This window comes from Tyto alba, unplaced genomic scaffold (assembly GCF_018691265.1).
Source record: "Tyto alba isolate M040663 unplaced genomic scaffold, T.alba_DEE_v4.0 Super-Scaffold_1000006, whole genome shotgun sequence".
NCBI classification, from domain to species: Eukaryota; Metazoa; Chordata; class Aves; order Strigiformes; family Tytonidae; genus Tyto; species Tyto alba.
Genome location: NW_024881272.1, coordinates 10,329,961 through 10,345,150, shown reverse-complemented (window position 1 = coordinate 10,345,150; position 15,190 = coordinate 10,329,961). Strand labels below are relative to the sequence as shown.

General features: G+C 36.5%; 1 protein-coding gene across 1 annotated transcript in view; it reads left to right on the top strand.

The window, feature by feature from the left end:
- The window catches only part of ASPM (assembly factor for spindle microtubules), a 29,499-nt gene that overhangs the window by 8,823 nt on the left and 5,486 nt on the right, over nt 1-15,190 (top strand). The window contains exons 10-23 of the mRNA XM_042808091.1: nt 484-659; nt 760-905; nt 984-1,069; nt 2,463-2,681; nt 3,554-3,770; nt 3,854-3,999; nt 4,102-4,230; nt 5,591-5,785; nt 6,545-11,161; nt 11,247-11,396; nt 11,704-11,870; nt 12,803-12,962; nt 13,482-13,691; nt 14,216-14,365. Of these exons, the coding sequence (XP_042664025.1) occupies nt 484-659; nt 760-905; nt 984-1,069; nt 2,463-2,681; nt 3,554-3,770; nt 3,854-3,999; nt 4,102-4,230; nt 5,591-5,785; nt 6,545-11,161; nt 11,247-11,396; nt 11,704-11,870; nt 12,803-12,962; nt 13,482-13,691; nt 14,216-14,365 (6,768 nt within the window). The remainder of the gene's footprint in view (nt 1-483; nt 660-759; nt 906-983; nt 1,070-2,462; nt 2,682-3,553; nt 3,771-3,853; nt 4,000-4,101; nt 4,231-5,590; nt 5,786-6,544; nt 11,162-11,246; nt 11,397-11,703; nt 11,871-12,802; nt 12,963-13,481; nt 13,692-14,215; nt 14,366-15,190) is intronic.

The window sequence follows — 15,190 nt, the reverse complement described above, 5'->3', positions numbered from 1 at the left end:
GAGAATTTTGAGATATTCATGCTGTAAGGAGGACTCTCTCCCTAAAGCTAAGCTTCTGCATTATTTTTAAATATCACTCTAGTGTACTGTAGCTGATCCTAAACTGCAAGTCAGTTTGACGGGCTTTTCTGCTTGTTTTTTCTGTTACTTTGCTGTGATAAAAAAGACTATACAACATCTGTCGTACAAAGCCTTTGATTAACAAACACATTTTTTTCAAATAAGATCACTTTTGGGGTTTGTACTGTGTGGACAGGCAGACTGAGAAGAAAGCATTCCTTAATTTGGTGGTGCTTTCAGTGACACTGTAGCCAGGTACAATGAAAATTAAAGCTGTGTGAACTGGCTAAAAATAAATAAATAAATAAACACTTTACGTATTAGGCAAGGAAATATGTAATACAATTTGAGGGACAAGGGATGAAAATTGTATTCTGCTTGACAAATATTGTAGTGTTAAGATTATCTTCCTTTTTTCTTTAGGCTAGCAAAGACCTTCTGCTTGCATTTTCTCGGGACTTCCTGAGTGGTGAAGGTGACCTCTCCCGCCATCTAGGTTTCTTAGGACTACCTGTCAGTCATATTCAAACTCCACTTGATGAATTTGATTTTGCTGTAACAAATCTGGCTGTGGACTTACAGTGTGGCATTCGGCTTGTGTGCGTTGATACAGAATTATTTTGAACTCTTTATTTTCTTTTGCATAATACTTTAATGCCTTAGCTGAGCTCATATTAACTGTGAAATTCCCTTTGTTAGGAGAACAATGGAACTTCTCACCAAAAACTGGAATCTTTCAAAACAACTGAGAGTTCCTGCAGTAAGTCGTCTACAGAAGATGCATAATGTTGATATTGCTCTTAATGTCCTTAAAGAGCGAGGAATTCACTTAAAAGATGAAACTGGTAAGGTCTAGAAATCAGGGTGATTCTAAGTGCATCAGAGGAATAGCGCATACTTTAATTCTTTGTTTTATTTGATAGGTGCTTCAATTGACTCCAGGGATATTGTGGATAGACACAGAGAACGAACGTTAGCACTCCTGTGGAAAATTGTCTTTGCCTTCCAGGTACTATTCAATTACTTACTTTGTTTTGTTTTTTTTGTTACTAATTACAAATGAGCAATAATGAAAACATCAGTCTTACGGGAATATTTGTTGTCTCTGAAAGCCTCTACTAAACAAATTTTAGACTGTGTAATGATCTGCTTTGTACATTCAAAGTGTCACGCAAACTTTACCTAAATCTGCTAACTGTTCCCTAACAATACAGTTTAGATAACATTTTAACTGTGCTTTTTCTTATATACATTCATACAAGTTTTTGGAAACAACTTAACTTTTGAGTTTTTGCTGTATGACAACAGAATTGATAATTACAAATAAAATAATGTTGGTTTCAGAACGCTGGTAAGCTCTTACTGAAAAGACCATTTTGAGGTTACAATGATAGATAATTAGAGAGTAATCTCTGAAGCTGTAGCTCTTCTTTTTTCTATTTGTCCGAAAAAGTCAATTTGAAGAAACATTCTTGAAATAAGAATGAAGATTGCTGAGACATTACTGCAATAGTGTTTCAAAGTCACTGGAAAAAATTAATAAAGGAAGCAAAATAGTTCATAAGACTGTTTTAAGAGTTGAGTCAAATAGCCTTTTGAAAAAGGTGTCCAGCTGACAAATCCAGTTGGAAGGAACATAAAGTATGAAAGGTAAAAATAAGATACAAGTTGAGGTGTAATTTCACTCCTAAATAGTCAGGAATACAAGTATTATTAACTAAATCTAACACAAGACTTTCAAAGACCATAGCCACAGAACTATCAGAGCCAGAATAACATAATAAAATTCAAATGTAACTATTTTCTTTCTTAACTACTGTTAGAGTATTGAGTAGTTACTGACTTGCAGTTAGTTCTCTTGATGCACATGTCAAAGCCGCATTGCTTTTAATTAAATAATTTCAGTGACCAGTGGCTTATTCAAGACCTGTGGATATGCTACTTGTTCTCTAAATCTTCTCACACCATCACAGCAGCAGTTCAAGTCCTCTCACAATCCCTTAAGTAAGGAGTTGGTGGTACATGGACTCAGTAGAAATACAGGCGAGACTCTGAAATTGCTGTTTCCTCTGAAAGTGTGGTGAAATTACACAGGCTGTTTCTGGGAATTTTGCTGTTTCCTCCAACTGTTAACTAAATAAAGTAATCATTTTACACCAAACAGTGGGAGTGTAGGTTTAGATTGTTTTATCCGAAGCAGTTGCCCTTAGAGGGCACTGACATCTATGCTGGCAAGTCCAGATTATTCACTACAGATTCAGTGTGGCAGGTACTGCTGAGTAGTGAGAGTAGTTTCTCTTTAAAATGCCATATCTAAAGCCTCTGCATCCAGCTGCTATAATGGATGACATGTCAGACTGTTCATGACATAAATAATATTTGTTTTTTTGTCTTCCTAATAGGTGGATATTTTTCTTAATGTGGAACAGTTAAAAGAAGAAATTGAGTTTTTAAAGAATGCACACAAGAGGAAAATGCAATTGGGCGCTCTCAAGGCTTTTCCAAATTGTTGTAGAGTACAAGAAGATAAAAGTAGTAACTCCTCACCTCAGAGTTACAGTGAAAATGTGAAGCTGCTTATGGCATGGGTTAATGCTGTTTGTGGATTTTACAATATCAAGGTAAATAGTTTTGTGGACATTTCAGCAAATACATCCTTTGCGGTCATAAGAATGATTATTCTTTACAGAGCAAAATTCTTCAAACTATCAAATATATATTAGCAGCCAGTGGTAGTTTTAAATATCCTTCTGGACTTTATTTAATGTGATCAGAAATAGCCATCTTTCTGTGCGTTTAGCTGCAGCGCTCTGTTTAAACAAAATTGAGCAAAAGGATCTCACATTCCAGTTAGTCTTACGCATAAGAGTGCCTTTTAAAAATAGAACAGTTTTTCTGGAATATATTATTTGTCTTTTTCAAATGAGCATTCCACCTAAAAGTGTTTCTGCATAAAATTTTCACCATTTATAGGAACTGTGAGAATTAAACTAACATTTGGGATAAGGGGAATTCCTCTCTTCAGAGGTGTTTGTTTAGAAAGGACGTGTTGTGTTTGTTCCTTCCAAGAGAAGCCCTGTTCAGAGACTTGTCTCTGGCCGGAATACAGTCACACCTGCTAGTTTTTCTGAAGGGTAAAATAGAGCGCTTAAGACTGATGCAAGTTCAGAATTTGTTTTTGCACTGAATACCTAGTGTAAAGGTATCTGTAGAAGTTTCTTTGAGATCCTTCTGTAGAAAGATTGCTTACTTTTTTGGTTTCTTAAATGTTTCCCTTGGAGATTCACAGTATAGTGATTCACACCTCTGTGGTTTCTCACAGCTGAATGTCACTGTACAGTGAATGTTCAAATGAAGAACTAGTTAGATACTATACAATTTGCACTTGGTCACTTTCAAAAGTACACGATAACAAATTCTATATCCAGTTTATAACAATTAACTAGTAACAAAAATTCCAGAAACTTTTATCTTACTGTATTTTATTTAACAGGTGGAAAACTTCACAGTGTGTTTCTCAGATGGTAGAGTATTATGTCATTTGATTCATCACTATCATCCGTGTTACATGCCTTTGGAAGCTGTGTGCCAACGTACAACTCAAACAGTAGAATGCTCAAGAACCCGTACAGTGGGACTAAACTCTTCCTCCTCATCCTCTTCAGAGTCTGATACTTCTCTAAATGTTACAGAAGGAATGTTTGACCAAAGTAGGTTATCTGATTCACAGAAGTTCATGCTAAACCTATTTCTTTTATGCACAATTTGATTTGACATTTTCTCTTTGGAAAAGCTCTACCTGCTTCAGTCCTATACAAGGAACTCTTGGACAATGAAAGGAGAAACTTCCAGCTGATCAATGCTGCAGTTTCTGACCTAGGTGGAATACCAGCAATGATCCATCACTCAGACATGTCAAATACAATTCCTGATGAGAAGGTAAGATGCCTTTAGAGTTGATGTAAACATGTTCTGCTCTCCTGTGAACGTGTCCTGCTCTTCTGTATAGCTCTTAACTTAATGTGTTCTGTGTTTATATAGGTTGTTATTACCTACCTATCGTTTCTGTGTTCACGGCTTCTAGATCTTCGGCAAGAAACTCGAGCTGCACAGTTAATTCAGTCTGCTTGGAGGAATTATAGGCTGAAAAAGGAACTGAGACTTTCTCAGGTACTCTCTGCCTGTGCAATATTCATAGCTCCTTTGAGAAATACTAAATAAAGAATATAAATTCACTGTTTGGAGTATACAGGCTTATTAGAATAGTATTGGCATTTAAATTAAGGAGTACAATTTTTATTATTAAAATGTACAACCTTCTTCGTGGTGTAATCTACTAAAACACCCTTTTCCTTAAGACTATTCTGAAGTGATTACATTTGCTTAAAGGGTACTGTTCTTTCTTTTGTGTTCTGATTAGATCATGTCACCCTGTAAGCCCTTTTCCCAATATTTCAAATATAAAATTGCTGCACCACATCCTTAAAACAAAAAGGGAGTAGCTAATTTTTAATTTGTATTAATGTCTACAAGATGAAAAGAGTAATTAAACTCCTGCATGGATTTAATGTTTTTCTTCAGGAGCTAGACTTCACCAGTGTTTTGAGTTGAATCTTGTGAGTTCTGATATTTTGCTTTTCTGGTAGTCATACCAGAATTTGTGATGGTTTTAAAACTATGACACCATTAAGGTTGATAAATGCCACCGGTATGTCTAACCGAGACACGTAGTATTTGGCATTTGAACAATGCTGAAGTGAAATATTCTAAGAATCTGTGGTATAGAAGGGGGCAGAGATTATATTTACATAGTTTTTTTCATCTCCAGTTTCTTTACTTTATAAAAACTACACAACCTTAATGATGATGACAAAGCGTTCCCTTTATAACTGTTTTTAGGTAATGAATAGTAAAGATGCTGGTACAGGGAAGGGGAATCAAAACCAAAACCCTATGCATTGCGGGCATTTTTTAATTTTTTTTTTTTATTTAGTCTTACAATGTGTGCATATGTACTTCGCCCTATAGTAGGATAGGCAAGTAGTAGGGTTCTGATGTACATCAGTTTTACTGTGGTCTCTGGGTTACTATAAAAACACTGTTTGGTATGTGCAAACAAAACTCTGAGCTAGATGGACATGAGTTGGCATAACTGTCTTTAAAGTCTTATTCAAATATATCTGAAAAGCATTCTAGTGTGCTCCGTTAGTAAGGGTATCTTAAACTCTTATGAATGAGAACTAAAACTGAGGCTTAAAAATGGGTTACTTAGGAGTGCTTAAAAATTGAGTATCAAAGAGGAAGAATTATGAAGACAGGAGGATGCAGATTTAAGTGATACAACCCTTTTACAAAGAACTTGGTGCTGAAATAAATATTTCAGAAGAGTTCTTTTACTAGAATAAAGAAAAGCTCTGGTATCAACAAGCCTAATTTTTATGAGATCGTTTTAGGTAGTTATTTTAATACATCAAAAAACTGAGTGACAGTTCCAGTCCTAACTGTTCAGTGGAAATTCACTCTTTTGTAGGAAAGAGACAGAGCTGCTCGGATAATTCAAAAATCTGCAATAAACTTCATGTCTCGTCAACGCATCCTGAAGAAAGTGAATGCAGCAGTTTTCATCCAGAAGCACTGGAGAAGATATTTAGCCAGGATGGTTTTCTTAAATCTGAAAAAGACAAAATTGGAGGAAGCCAGAAGTAAATCTGCCACAGTCATTCAGGTAATATGTGAGAGGGAACCCGCTGAAACATGTAAGAACAAGGTTTGCTCAGGGTCATTTTTTCTGCTTGCAGCAATTGGTGTCTTCATGAAATGTAATACCTTTTTTATTAATTTATTATTTTCTCCTTTTTTCCCCTTTTGAGATGTTTTGGTAACTTTCTCTTGTCAGAGAGGAATGGTAATGTGCTATTAAATCTACAAGTGTTCCTTCTTAGTGAATATTTTGGTATACCGTAAACATTAAAACACTGGGCCTCAAACCAGTCAATGTAAAGGACTGATCAGATTATGTTGGCTTGCCTCTTTGCAGCTGCTGAACATTACTTAAAGAAGCTTTAAAAAAAATAAGTGTTTACTCTTCTAATGTTATGACACCTGCAGCGAGCACATTCAGAATGCCAGAGAGTAGTTACCAGTTGATAGTCGGGCAGTTAATTGTTTCTCAAGATACTTTCCCCACTACTACCCAAAGCTAAATATTACATTCTTAAGACTTTTTGGAATGGAGATTAAAGAATCACTGATTTATCAAATACTTTAAAAGTGAACCTTATGTTGCCATGGCAAATTTAGCTTTGTGCTAGCAATGTTTCAAGCATTTGGCTTTTTTTTTTACACAGATATCTGGGCTTATTTTCCTAGGGATTAAGTAGGAATAAAGAAATCGTAAAAAGTCGGTGGTTGGTAGGCCTCAAATTTAGACATAACTTGAATTACCATGACGAAAATACTACAGTTTTTGTTTTTCTTCCCGCAGGCTTATTGGAGGAGATACTCTGCTAGGAGAAGATATTTACAGCTAAGACACTATGTTATTTTTGTACAAGCAAGGATAAGGATGGTGAAGTCTGTTGCTGCATATAAACGAATTATTTGGGCTACTGTTACAATTCAGCGTCATCTGCGTGCATCTAAATTGGCAAAAAAAGATCGGCAAAGATATGAAATCTTAAAGTCTTCAGCACTTACTATTCAGTCTGCATTCAGAAGATGGAGAAAATACAGAATTCAGCAGAAAATTAAAGCCACTTTAGTGCTTCAGACTTATTTCCGAAAATGGCAATCTTCCAAACTGGCTAAAAGAAAGAGGGCTGCCCTTGTCATACAGTCTTGGTATAGGATGCACCGAGATCTGAAGCAGTATCTACGTATTAAGGAAAGCGTTATCAAGATTCAGGCTTGGTACAGATGTCAGCTGGCTAGACATATTTACCAGGAACACAGGGCAAAAATAGTGACAATTCAGCAGTACTACAGAGCTTATAAACTAGGAAAAATGGAAAGAGGGTACTATTTGCAAAAGCGTGCAGCAGTGATAGTTCTCCAAGCTGCTTTTAGAGGCATGAAGGCACGTAAATTATACAGACAAATAAAAGCAGTTTGTGTTGTTCAATCACTGTGGAGAATGAGAAAAGAGAAACTCAGATTTCTACAACTAAAAAAATCTGTTACTACATTACAATCACATGTGAGAAAATACCAACAAGTAAAAAGATACAAAGAGATTAAAAATGCCGCTTCTGTAATTCAAACTTGGTATAGGGCACGTATCACTTACAAAAAAGAATCAGCTTCTTTCCAGAGGATGCATCTGGCTGCTATTGTCCTACAGTCTGCCTACAGAGGAATGCAAGCCAGAAAAGAGGCTCGCATATTGAGATCTGTGATAAAAATTCAGTCAAGTTACCGTGCTCACATTGCCCGGAAGAGATTTAAAAACTTGAAAGGTGCAACAGTGAAGATTCAAGCTTTTGTAAAGATGAGGCAAGCACAGAAACATTATTGTGCCTTAAGGGAGGCAACACTTTATATCCAGCGAAGGTATCGGTCTCATAGGTATGCTCTTCAAGTTAAAGAAGATTATAGGAATTTGAAGGAAGCTTGCATAAGAATTCAAGCTGTAGTTCGAGGCTATCTTGTCAGGAAAAAAATACAAAGGTGGAAGGAGACAGCAATATTTCTTCAGGCATGCTACAGAATGAGAAGGGATAGGCAACGTTATTTAAGCATCTATAGTGCTGCCATTGTCATTCAAAAACATTATCATGCATACAAAAAGCAACAGTGTCAGAGAGAGGAGTTCTTGCAAGTTAAAAAAGCAGCTGTGTGCTTACAGGCGGCCTACAGGGGTTATAAAGCACGCAAAAAGCTGAAACTTGAATACAGAGCTGCTGTTAAAATTCAGACTGCTTTTAGAGCTCACGCTGCAAGAATGAAATACAGGGTAATGATTCAGGCCTGCATTGTGATTCAGAGGTGGTACAGAACTTCTAAGACTGGTAACCAGCAAAGACTGAACTACTTGATGACAAGAGCAGCAGTGCATTCTTTGCAAGCAGCTTTTCGTGGCTGGAAGGTACGAAAGCAGATTCGAAGACAGTGTGTTGCTGCTACCAAGATACAGTCTGCCTTCAGAAAATTCATGGCTCTGAAAAAATTCAGAATTATGAACCACGCTGTGATAACTATCCAAAAACATTACAGAGCCAGTGTCATAGGCCGGAAACAACGGCAAGACTATCTTCAGCTGCGTAACTCTGCAGTGTGTCTTCAGGCAATGTGGAGGGGGAGAACTGTGAGAAAAACAATTCAAAAGAAACATAATCTTGCAACAGTTATTCAGTCCTATTACAGAATGCATGTAAGTCAACTAAAATATAAAAAACTAAGACAAGCCACTCTAGTGATTCAGAAATACTTCAGAGCTTACTGTATGAAAAAAAAACAACGTGCAATTTACCTAAAAACAAAGGCAGCTGTGTTAGTCTTGCAGTCTGCTTACCGTGGAATGGCTGTGAGGAAACAACTAAACAAAGCTGCTACAACTATACAAGCTGCCTTCAAATCTTACTTGGTCAGAAAGGACTATGAAAGACTTAGATCTGCAGTGATAGTAGTTCAAAGGCGTTATCGTGCAGTCATTCATGCAAAATCTCAAAAAGAGAAATATTTGTCTTTAAAAAAAGCCACCATCAAAATGCAAGCAATTTATAGAGGTGTAAGAGTTAGACAACAAGTTCACTGTATGCATCAAGCAGCTATCTGTATCCAAGCCACGTTTAAGATGCATCGCATGAACATAAAATACCAGGCAATGAGAATGGCAGCAATTATAATTCAAAGACAATATAGAGCGTTTTGTTTAGGCAAAGTACAGCGTAAAAAGTACTTGGAACTAAAGAAGTCTGTCCTTATCCTCCAGGCTGCCTGTAGGGGTATGAAGGTCCGACAAGACTTAAAAACTATGCATCAGTCAGCAGCAATAATACAGTCTTATTATCGAATGCACAAACAACAGAGGCATTTCAGGAAATTGCTGCTGGCAGCTAGGCGGATTCAGCAGTGGTACCGTGCTTGTAAGGAGCGAAATACACAAGTTCACAACTATATGCTTTTGAAAAATGCTGCGCTTTGTATCCAGGCTTCATTCCGTGGTATGAAAACAAGAAGACTTATAAGAACTATGAGTGAATCAGCTGAGCTTATTCAAAGAAGGTTTAGAACTTTTCTCAAAAGAAAACATTTTCTTTCCATTAAGACAGCTGCTATTGTAATTCAGAGAAAATACAGAGCAACACAACTAGCAAAAATTCAACGTCAAAAATATCTCTCTTTCCTTAATGCTGCTGTTATGATACAGTCTGCTTATAGAGGCTTTGTGGTAAGGAAAAAAATGCAGCAGATGCACCAAGCTGCTGCAGTTATTCAAGCAACATTAAGAATGCGTAAAATTTACATTTCTTATCAAGCTGTCAAGCTTGCTTCAGTAACCATACAGCAACGTTATCGTGCCTATAGGGAAGGGAAGCGTGTGAGAGAAACATACTTAAAACTGTACAATTCTGTTGTAGTTCTTCAGGCTGCCTATAGAGGAATGAAAGCAAGATGCTTCTTGAAGAAAAGACATGAGGCAGCACTTACAATACAGAGAAACTACCGAATGTATAGGCAGTACTGCCATTACAGAAAAATTCAGTGGGCAACCCAGATAATACAGAAGAGATACAGAGCCAATAACCTGAAGAAAATTGCAATGCAACATTACTCTTCAATAAAGAAAGCAGCAACTTGTATTCAAAAGGCTTTTCGAGCCATGCAAGCAAAAAAACGTCATCGAGAAATGCACTGTGCTGCTGTTGTTCTTCAGAAAAATTTTAAAGCTTTCAGAAAACGTCGAAGATATCTCTCTCTTAAAGCAGCTACTCTTGTCTTTCAGAGGCGATACAGAGCTTTGATTCTGTCAAGACAGCATACTTTGGAATATCTTTCTCTCCGCAGAGCAGCAATTCATGTGCAGGCTGTGTACAGAGGTTTCAGGGTGCGGAAGAGTATTGAGCGTATGCATTTAGCTGCTAGTAGAATACAGTTAGCCTATAAAATGCACAGAAATAGAAGGTCCTTTAAAAATATGAGAATTGCCGCTATTGTTATACAGAACTACTATCGATCCTACATTAAAGGAAAGAATCAACGAAATAAATATCTGACAATGAAGAATTCTGCTCTTGTTATTCAAGCATCATATAGAGGCATGAAGGAACGACAGAAACTGAAAATCATGCATGTTTCAGCAATTGTAATACAGTCTTGTTATCGCATGTACCTACAACGTAAATATTATAAACAGTTGTGCTGGGCTGTCAGAGTTACACAGCAAAGGTTCAGAGCCAAAATGGCAAAAGAAGTGGACATGGAAAACTATGCAAAAATAAAAAAGGCTGTCATTTGCCTTCAATCCTCTTATCGTGCTAAAAAAGCTAGGCAGTTGTATAAAACCATTGTTGCTGCGCATTGCATACAATCGTTCTTACAAATGCGAGTAGAGAGGAGGCGTTTTCTTGAAAAGAAGGCAGCAGCAATAATGATCCAGTCTATGTTCCGATGCCAAAGAACAAGGACTCGCTATAAAATGATTCAGAGTTCAACAGTTGCTATTCAGAGGTGGTACAGAGCATGTCGCAGGGCTCACTTACAAAAAGCGGAGTATTCTGCTCAAAGACAAGCAATAGTAATTATTCAGTCTGCCTTCCGTGGTATGAAAGCAAGAAAAACAGCAAGACAAATACGAGCTGCAAGAAAGATTCAGTCTTTTCTTCAGGTGGCTGTGCAGCGTAGAAAATTTGTTCAACTTAGAACAGCAGCTATTACGTTGCAAGCCTATTACTTAATGCATAAAACTAAATCACAGTATAGAAGCTATAAAAAAGCAGCAGTTGTTTTACAGCGATGCTACCGATCCTACTTGATGGTGAAACGCCAAAGAATGACTTACTTACAAACCCGGAGGAGCATTGTCATTGTGCAGGCTAGAGTCAGAGGATTCCTTGAAAAGAAGAGGTTTCACAAAATTAAAGAAAGCACAATAAAAATTCAGGTACTTCTGAACATATAGTGGCGGGGTTTGGGTCAATACCATGCAAGTGGTGAAATATTCCAAGAATATGTCTTTTTCTTTTAAGGCGTTTTTCCGTGGATTTATTCAGAGACAGAAATACCTTCAGTGCAAGTTTGCTGCTCTATTAATACAGCAGCATTACAGAGCCCATCAGATGCGAAATATTGAGCAACAAAGATACTACCAAATGAAAAGAGCTGCCATTAGAATTCAGGTAATCTCAGAGGGTGTTATTTGTTGTTTTGGTTTTTTTTTTTGTGATCGCTCTTATTTGTTTCTTCATAATTATTTTTGCAGACATTAAAGAGAGTGACATTTGTGGTATTTCCCTGAATGCATTTCACTTGCTTTAGGAACCATCTAGACAAGAGAAATTAGGTATTTCTAATACTGTAGAGATAGGAATCCTAAAAGTCTTTTGTACTAACATGACTTTTTTCCTTTTGATTTTGTTCGTTCCAGTAAATGAAAAAAAAAAAATCAAGTTTTGAATTTTTTTTTTCTTTTTATATACTTAATAGGCATCATATAGAGGATATAAAGCCAGGCAGTGGGTTAACAAAATGAAAGCAGCACAAGTAATTCAAGCCTGGTTTCGAGGCTGCAGAGCACGAAAGGAATATGCATCTGTGGTAAAAGCTATACGTGTTATTCAGAGTCACTTCAAAACAAAACGGCAGCGAACCCGGTAATACTGATTTTGATATAAATTTCTCTACTTTTCAAAGCTTTTACTATGTAATTATTTAGTACTGGTTTGCATTCTGGCAAATGCCTGTAAATTCTCAGGCTCTGGCCCTGCAGCATGCCTGTAACACGCATGAATGTAATCCTGTTGATGCAGGTGGGATTATTCTTTTGCACAAGCTTTTTCTTCTGTTACTGAAAAAATATTTTTCATTTTTTTCTGGACTGGAGGCTGCCTCACAAGCTTAAATTTTGCATATTGGAGATCTAGAAGGAGTAGGCCTTGACCATTTTTCACTTACCTTTCTTTACAGGAAAGATGTTCTAGATATTGTTAAAATTCCATCGTAGAGCTGATAGGACAAAAAGCTATTTTGTTATAATACATAATGGAATAGTTAAACTAGTTTGTTTTATTTTGCTGAGGTTTTACAATAAATGCTCTACTAGATCAGCCTGATACCTCATCTTATTCAGAACTATGTCCTCTTCCAGTAGCAGTAGAAGATGCTGTTTAGGGCGAGTACGTTACCCTGACCACTTTCTAAGGTTTTCCCTCAGCATCCATGCTTGTTGGGTTATGGATTATAGAAATTACATCTTCGCCCATTCCCTTTATTAGCCTTTTATGGACCTGTTGTATGTCAATCTGTCTAATACCTTTTAAATTGCTGTGTTACTCCCCAAAGTCCATTAGCAGCAAGTCCTGGAACTACCTACTGTGGGAAAACAACGTATCTTCTATTTTAAACCAGTCTTTCTGACAACATTGCTAGCTATCCCCTTGTTATAGTGTTCCAAAATCTCGTTGATAACAGCTCTACTTTCACAATATCCACCTTAATAATTTTGTAAAGCGTCTCTTTTTTCTTACTTGAAAAATGCAAGTGTTCTCAACCTTTGGAATAAAACTAAAATGCATTTTCATGTTAGGTTTTTGAAAATGAAGTTCTGTGCACTTGCCATTCAAAGAAGATGGAGAGCAACTCTTATTGCACAAAAGATTCAACAAGAGTTTCTGGCAACTAAGAATGCTGCAGTTAAGATTCAGTTGGCGTATAGACAGTACAGCGCTAGAAGACTTTTAAGAAAGGTATGTTTTCACTTGTGCTCTGTCATGTCTGTTTCAAAAGTTTTCAGTCAGCAACATGCAGAAGTATAGAAAAGAAAAAAGGTGGAGCCATAACAAAGATTGTTCAAATCAAAACTGTTCAGTCTTCAAAATACTAAACTTCCTTTTTGCTTTAAGCTATGAGGTTGATTCTTGGTTTTGAACAGTTCCAATTTTTTAATTACCCCTGTCTATACAGATAACAAGATAAAATGTAGCATTTTCTGCTGGCTTTATTGCTCACAAACAATTAAGTTAAATTGCCTGTATTTTGATCCCATTTAGGGTAAGGGAAAAGACCTTCCAAATTGTGAAAAAGTGCTTTTATGTAAACTAGTTTTTATTTAAACTAGTACTACATGAGTTTGCTTGTGTTTCCTGTTTTATTTTTCTTCTTATGATGGAAAAAAAAAATCTAGAACTAAAATATAAATGTATATTGATTGTGACAGGAACGAATAAAAGTTTAATTATCAATGCATTCTTTAAAATCTTTTTCAGAAGCTTCAAGCTGCATGTTTGATCCAAAAAACATACAGAGGTTTCAAGGCAAGAAGGAAATTTGTTCAACAAAAAACTGCTGCTGTAATTATCCAGAAACATTTGAGGGCTTGGCAGGAAGGCAGGCTTCAGTTTATGAAATACAATGAAACTAGAAGAGCTGTCATTAAACTGCAAGCATTTATACGGGGTTATTTAGTTAGAAAAAAGGTTGGTAAACTTCAAATTAAAACTATACTTTTGATGTAAAGTATCTCTAGAGCTGTTTTAGCATTAATTCTGGCTTTCAAGAAAAGGAAAACCTGATCATTTGTTGTTGAACTCAAATTCTTGTTAACTGCTTTGAGAATCGGGTGGGTCAGAATAGATCAAAATGCAGTTTGACCATTTTCTCATAATCCTTTAGTACTAAAATTGGTTTTCATTATTGGATGCTTTTTTTAGTTTGAGATTTTTGTGGCTTACCTATAACTGACAGTTCTGCACACATGCTTATAATGAAACTGTTCTCTGCTATATATTAATGGTGTTGCTTACAATCACTTCTCTGTGTTATCGTTTAGAGACCTAGTACTGAAGAAAGGTAGCTTACTTTAGTTCTGAGGTAGCAAATTCGGAGGCATTTCTTCAGCATCTAATAGTATACTGCTGTGTACTATGTTCTTTGCACAGATGATTAGCTACCTCTGAGTATGAAAATGAATGATGTTCCTTGTTTTGCTTTTCTTCTACAGATTTCAGAACAGAAACGAAAGAAGAGACTACTTTATTTTACAGCAGCTGCATATCATCATATCTCTGCAATTAAAATTCAAAGGGCCTATAGGATTCACCTTATCTTAAAACTTGCACAAAAACAGATCTCATCTGTTCTTGTAATACAGGTTGGTCTAAGGACGAATGATTTTGTGTAACATAAGTCTAATTTCTGTCAGCAAAGCTGTAGCACTAAGACACTAGTTCTTTCATCTGCAAAAATAAAGTTAAATTATGGAGACTATGATTTATTAAATAATGCTGCTTATACCCAGCTAAGCATAATAGAGTGGATCTCAGCAGGCTCTGGAGGCTTAAGCACTTTCAAGCTGAAGATGGATGGGAAAGTTTGTTTCCTTCAGACCCTCAAGCTTGCTAAAGGAATCCGAATGCTGTCTTAGCCTATTTCTTTATATCCTACTGGAAGTAGGAAAGATCAGACACAACAACTTGTAAGGCTTGTGAAATGAAGGAACATCTCCTTACACAAACAATCCCCTGGGATGCGGTGATTTATTTGGTCACGTTTCTAACCTGTCAGTAGCATCAAAGCCTGTCTAAATTGCAGCATTTTTGATATAACATTGTTTTACTTCTCTAAAAGCAAGATCAGAAATCAGGTCTGTATTGCAGCACTGTCTAATAATAACAATTATATTTAGGTCTCCAAACTGACCATTGGCTTAGTCCCAATAATAGAAAGTCAGAATTAGATAAATTGAGAGGCTGAAACAGGAACCTTGAAATAGCTGTTCTGTAGTCAAGGATGTTATGGCAAGCTTTGCTCTACTATTCCTCCATATATACAAATCTGTTCTTTCCCCCCTAAGTTATATTTTTCCCTTAAGGCAGGAGTGAACAGGTGGAAGAGGCTTTTTTTGCTCACATTTGGCATACAGTGTGTTTCCCCTTTCTCTGTATATAGAGGGGAAGAAACAGAGCTGGGAAATGAG